The 6,729-nt window shown below is 32.5% G+C and overlaps 2 protein-coding genes across 2 annotated transcripts; both read right to left on the minus strand.

The window, feature by feature from the left end:
• Window positions 1-223: 223 nt before the first annotated feature.
• On the minus strand, window positions 224-1,779 carry LOC139500344 (galactose-3-O-sulfotransferase 2-like). Its single transcript, XM_071289087.1, has 2 exons — window positions 1,769-1,779; window positions 224-1,355 (listed from the first exon to the last, which is right to left on the minus strand). The coding sequence occupies exons 1-2, from the start codon at window positions 1,777-1,779 to the stop codon at window positions 224-226; spliced, it is 1,143 nt and encodes a 380-aa protein (XP_071145188.1).
• A 1,961-nt stretch (window positions 1,780-3,740) lies between these two features.
• On the minus strand, window positions 3,741-4,888 carry LOC139500345 (galactose-3-O-sulfotransferase 2-like). The gene has a single exon (XM_071289088.1). The coding sequence runs from the start codon at window positions 4,815-4,817 to the stop codon at window positions 3,741-3,743; it is 1,077 nt and encodes a 358-aa protein (XP_071145189.1). The 5' UTR covers window positions 4,818-4,888.
• Window positions 4,889-6,729: the final 1,841 nt, after the last annotated feature.

Here is a 6,729-nt window from a genome sequence, read left to right on the forward strand (position 1 = left end):
TGTCATTTGAGCAGTAAATTTTATATCATTGCCTTAAAGCGCAGAGGTTTGGCTAGCCACAAAACCAGGTTCAACTAGCAATTTTCTTAAAATGTCATGTACTTATTCTGGAATATCATTGTAAAAATCAGACCAAACTGGCTGCTAATAGCGAAGTATAATTTCAATATGTTTGAAACGCAAATAAAATCGTATTTTAATCTTTTGTCTGATGCACTTTAAATCAGTCGGAGTTTACAATTTCTTTTGACCTTGGATATTGTTTCTCTTTTATTTTAGCAACAAAGTCAAATTCTGAAATCACTAATGAATCGCATGTGTCTCGAGATATTTCAATTTTTTCGCTCCATCTTGACGATGAAAACGTTAAAACTGTTGAATATTGATTTAAGTTCTGACAAAAGTCTTCCACTTCCTTTCTGACAGTCTTGAAATACAACACTTCTTCGTGGAACAATAGTTCCATTTCAATTTGGCGCAAAAGTTTTAAGTAAAAATGTCTATAAAGTATATAATCTATTTCAGATAATTGTCTATATCTAGTACGATCTTTATCCCCAATATTTATTTTTTTGTTAGCTTTGTCTGTATTTGCATTTTTTCTGATATATATAACATCCTTTGTAGACCATTTCAAAATTCGCTTCAATAAAATAATAGACTCATCAAAATGTTCAACTATGATAATTAATGCAAATTCTTTGTCAAGCTGTTCAATATATCTTTGAATGTCGTTTCTTCTAGATCTGGAATTGACAAGAAGTTCCAGTGGAAAACCATAATCTATTGCCATTCTGTTTTTGGTAAACGTGTAAGCAGAGTATTTTGCTATATCCGGATCATGAATATCTGGATCTTCAAGAAAATCTGTTATTGCATTGGGTCCAGATATATTTAATCTTTCAAACATAATTGGAAAGAATAACATCATAGATATGAAGTACTCAAATGGATCTCGAAGTGTTCCAATGTAAACAGTGTCATTCGGAAGAATGTGTTCAAACGCAGTCCTGTTATATAGAACATGTAAGCATAAAATATCAAAATGAGTGGATGATAAAGGTTTTGACCGGATGTTGTTCGATGTAACAGTTTCTAATAAACTTATAACATTTGGAAATATTGCATCATCAGATGGCATGACAAATGTTAAGTTTCTGTCAGTCCCAAAACGAAACAGCATATTCTGCACAGTTGTGCTAGCCGCCTTGTGTACTTTAAGAAATGCAATATGACGAACTTCCGGTTGCCATACTTTAGATTGAATCGAAGTTCCCAGCTTTTCAATGGTTCTGAATGCAAAATAAATCATAGGTGTTGTAGAGATCAATACCAAAGCTGCAAAGCCTATCAAACTACAAAATATTATAAACAATCAATAGTTTGAGTATTAGAATACGAGAAATGCTCTCCCACCCCCTCGTGAAAAAAAAGAGAAAAAAACCCAACTGAAACAAACACACTAACAAAAATAACAGCTGACAAAAATTTCAAAAGTATTATTTGCATATACATGGAACATTCCCTAAAATGTAATGAATTGAATGAATGTTGAAAATATGATCAATCACTGTTTGAGTAGGAAAAAGCAAAACACATTTATAATAATAGAGTTTGCCAAAAAAAACAAAAGACCGTTATGTCACGTCAATAAATAAATAAAAAATATTCAAATATTCTATACCTAAAAGACGTGTGCGTTTAACATATTTTGCTATAAGAAAAAGGATAACTGTCTTAGTATCCATATATTTCGTATTTATCTTACCTCCTATACATTTCTAGGAATATGATTGGTTAAAAGCGTCCTCGTGGAAACCGTGTATATTTGATATTAGGTTAGTAGGGAGGCGGGGCTTATTTTATACACGGTTAGTAGTGGAGTTACGTCCCTTTATATTCCATATAAGGTAGTAGGGAGGCGGGCCTTATCATACACGGTTAGTAGTGGTGTTACGTCCCTTTAGAAAAACAAAACAGTACTGAGAAAAAATCTTAAGTGTTTCAGCAGACGAAGAAATTGATGATTAAGATTGAAATAATTTCATAAAACACTAAAAATCTAACAAGTTGTCATTGTTTTTGTAGGATCAATGGAATAGTTTCTTAATCATGTTAATGCTAACTGTAATGAAGCCTGACTTGCTCATTTTGATAGGTCACTGGTCTAAATTTTACACGTTAAGATAGTCGGTAAGATAAATTCGTTACATAGTGTGCTAGTGACGTAATACGGTATATATGGGGTCAGTAAATTCCATATGGGGATTCGAGCTTCGCTCTCACCCCATATGGAATTTACTGACCCCATATATACCGTATTAGGTCACTAGCACACTATGTAACTAATAATATGCAGGACAACGGGAAAAATTAAATCTTATAATTATTTATAGGTAATACGAGATGGGTCCATTAGGATTAAAAGGAGGATAATGTTTATTACTATTGAAAAGTCGAGTATTTTTCATAGGAGAAGAGAATTAGCCGCAAAATAGTATGAATCATCAACGTGTTGTTACAAGGGCTCTTCAATATACAGAGAATCGGGTCGTTTTGTTTTACTGGTAATCGTACTTTTCATCACAAATTCGAACTGAAATATTTAAACAATATTACATTCCGCATTGCTCTATTAAAGGAGACTTAGATAGAAAAACTGGTATCAATTATATACTCCGTTGTACACTCATGGAGGGAAAAGGGATTATTATGAACAACTGCATGTTGATTGTAAAAGTTACAAGAAGAAATCTTTATGAAGAGAAATGAAACAAAGGAACAAGGCATCTACTGTTCATATATATCTGTACCATCACATGCTAAAATCCCGTTTATCATGTTTATAGCATATGCCAATAAATTTTATCTGATAATTGTTCAAGAACTTCATACAAATTGTTAAGCACTTCATGTCACAATAGAAGGCAATATTTTACTTTGAGTTGAAAATGTTTGCTTGACATTTATTTATATTTCAACCAATGAAAAGCTTATATTAAACTTAATGCCGCAGTTGAAAGCTCAATGACGCAATTGTCTCGCTATTATCAAACGAGTGGTAATACCCGCAGTTTTCCTATTGAAACATGTGTTGGTAATAATCATCATGTAGATGCAATGGAGGTAGTTATTACCCCATCGACTCCCCACACACACATACTTAGAATAAGCAACAAACAAATTGCGGATATGTTCCTTAAATTGTAACTACAATCCCCTTCCATTTTCACGAATGTGACCTACCGAATTAGACTATTTACCAGATTTGTAATAAGATAAGCTACACGACGGGTGCCACATGTGGTGCAGAATCTGCTTAACCTTCCGGAGCAACTGAGATCACCCCCAGTTTTGGTGGGGTTCGTGTTGCGTAGTCTTTAGTTTTCTACGTTGTATCTTGTGTACTATTATTTATAAAATTGAGAATGGAAATGGGGAATGTGTCAAAGAGACAACAACCCGACCAAATAAAAAACAACAACAGCAGAGGGTCACCAACAGGTCTTCATATTATTTGTCTGTTTGTCTTTTTATTTTTTAGTCATGGCGTTATCAGTTTATTTTCGATCTATGAGTTTGACTGTCCCTTTGGATCTTTCGTCCCTCTTTTGCAATGTATTTGACATTCAAAAAACAAACAGATACAATTACTTGTCAGTTTAATGTTTCACTCAACAAATGTCAAAGAAGCTAATAGTAATCAGTGTGTCCTTAAGGACAGTGACCGATGCAAACATTTATTTTGCCCTTGGATATTGCTTCTCTTTTATTTTTGTTACAAAGTCCAATTCAGAAATAACTAATGAGTCACAAGTGCCTTGAGATATTTCAAATTTGACGCTCCATTCTGACGATGGAATCGTTAGAACTGTCGCATTTCGATTGAAATTATGACAAAAGTCTTCTACTTCCTTTCTGACAGTTTTGAAATACAAGACTTCTTCGTGGAACAATAATTCCATTTTAATTTGGCGCCAAAGTTTGATGTAAAAATGTCTATAGAGCATGTAATCTATGTCAGATAATTGTCTATATCTAGTGCGATCTTTTTCGCCAATATTGATATGTTTTTTATTTTTGTAAATATTTACATTTTTTTTGGTATAAAGTATATCCTTTGTAGACCATTTTAAAATTCGCTTTAACAAAACCAAAGACTCATCAAAATGTTCAACTATGATAACTAATGCAAATTCGTTGTCAAGCTGCTCAATATATCTTTGAATGTCGTGTCTTCTAGATCTGGAATTCAGAAGAAGGTCCAATGGAAAACCATACTCTATCGCCATTCTGTTTTTAGTTAAAGTGTAAAAAGAATATTTGTCAATTGATAAAGACACATCATGTTTCTCTGGATCCTCAAGAAAATCTGTTATTGCTCTAGGTCCAAATATCTTAAATCTTTTAAACAACGTTGGAAAGTAATACATCACTGATATAAAGTGTTCAAAAGGATCTCGAAGTGTTCCAATGTAAACAGTGTCATTTGGAAGAATGTGTTCAAACGCTGTCCTGTTGTATAAAACGTGTAAGCATAAAATATCAAAATGGGTGGATAATAATGGTATTGGCCGAATGTTGTTTGACGTAACGGTTTCTGATATACTTATAACATTTGGATGTATTGTACCAACAGCTGGAATGACAAATGTTAAGTTTCGTTCCGTACCAAAACGTAACATCATATTCTGTATAGTTGTACTAGCCGCCTTGTGAACTTTAAGAAATGCAATATGACGAACTTCCTTTTGCAATGCATTTAATTGAATCGGTAAATCCCGCGTATAAATGGTTCTGAATGCAATATAAATCATGGGTACAGTAGTGATCAATACCAAAACAGCAAATCGTTTCGAACTGTAAAAAATGTTTAAAATATTAAGAGAAGAGTTTTTAAAACTAGAAAAAAAAGAGTCAAACAATCTAAAAACAAATAAAACTTGATAAAAATAAAAATGGAAATATTATATTTGCGTATAAATAGAGCAATTACAGACAATAACAACCAAAACAAAGGAGTAAACAAAGACTCGCAAAACCAAAGGACATTTACATCATCAGTTATAAATAATAAACAACACGAACTCCTCTAAAAACCGGGAGTGAAATGAGGTGGACCGGAAGGGTAAGCATTTCCTGCACCGTATACGGCACCTGTCGTGTTATTTCTTTGTTCAGTTCGGTATTGATGGAAGGTTATTATGACTGAGGAAGAATATCAGATATGATTTCTGACACCCTGTTGTCATAATGGCCAATCAACTCATGATGGCAACCGTAAAATTTCTTGAGTGATGACCTTAATTTGATTGATTCATAGCTCAGAAAAGTAAATTAATAGAAACTATGCTTAACGTATGCTTGTCGTTCATAACCTTTATAAAGTTTTAAATGTTTAAATTATGTCACTTAACTGCTTTACCTGTTGTAAAAGATCGTTCGTAACAGACTTAATTTTATATTTATTGCAGGGTCTGTAACTTGTGCTGACAGGGTGCAGTAAAATGGGTCCTCGAGCGTTTAGTGTACACCCTTATATTTTACAGTTAGGATTTTTTGTCTCAACCATTTTTGTAATTCTTATACTACTTTTAATTTCTGTATCATTTGGTTATTGTGGATAGTTGTCTCATTTGCAATTTTATCACATATCCTTAGTTTTTTTTTACAAGATTTGCAAGTCATTCTTGATTGGCGTTGTAAAAGAAACATAAAATATTTTCGAGTTTTCAACGCAAATAAAAAGAGAACTTCAGGTGTTCATACAAATTCAGGAAAACATTATGGCCATCATCATCCAGAAAGAAGTGAAATACTAAACTACAAAGAAAATTATAAATCGGAAATCTCTCCAAAATTACAAATTCGAAAGCAAAACACATCAAACGAATCGAATACAACTGTAATATTTCTCAAAGTCGGTTAGTTCCTAGTGTTCTTCGTATAACTTGACTGTCTTAAATATGAAACTGATTGATATGTTCATTACTATCTAATCAAAATCCGGTCCGCAGTATTTTCTTACTTGTGGAGTGATTTGAAAATACGTCTTGGCGTTATTTCTCGTTGGAACAATGATGCCCGTCAGTTGTTTCTCTCGCATGTGGACATGGTAAGTCCCATAGGGACATGATGCACATTAATAAGCATGTACACTGAACGAAAAAAAACTGATCTATAATACAATGTTAATACAAAATCAATAAAATATTGGGGCAATATTAGTATACCGCTGTGAGATGTTAAACAATTTTAAAAAACCAAACAATAACCTTGAACAAAAACAGCCGCCATATACAATAATATACACAGGTAAATGGAAATTATTTTGTTGTAAGGTATACAGTTTAAGTATGTTTTGCCAAATGTTTTATTTTTGTTTTATTTTCGAAAATATAATACGAAACACTGTATAGCTGCTTCGTAGTTATATATATAATATAGAATATGATTTCATTTTCATGAGTTTCTTTAGAAAGAATCTTTTATTAAAATTATTTGGTGGCGAGAGGTAGCGCAACTATTTTCAGAAAACTCTAATAAATTTTGCAAAATGATGCAAAAAAAAATCGGGTTTTCATGATATTCACCTGTATTTATGACGTCTCTAATGCATCACTCATAAAGGAAATGGTGAAAATCTTTTAAAATGTAAATATTAGAAACTGTAGCATATAAACTCATCATAGATATGTTTACATAAAATGTACACAACATTATCAGATT

This window comes from Mytilus edulis, chromosome 13 (assembly GCF_963676685.1).
Source record: "Mytilus edulis chromosome 13, xbMytEdul2.2, whole genome shotgun sequence".
NCBI classification, from domain to species: Eukaryota; Metazoa; Mollusca; class Bivalvia; order Mytilida; family Mytilidae; genus Mytilus; species Mytilus edulis.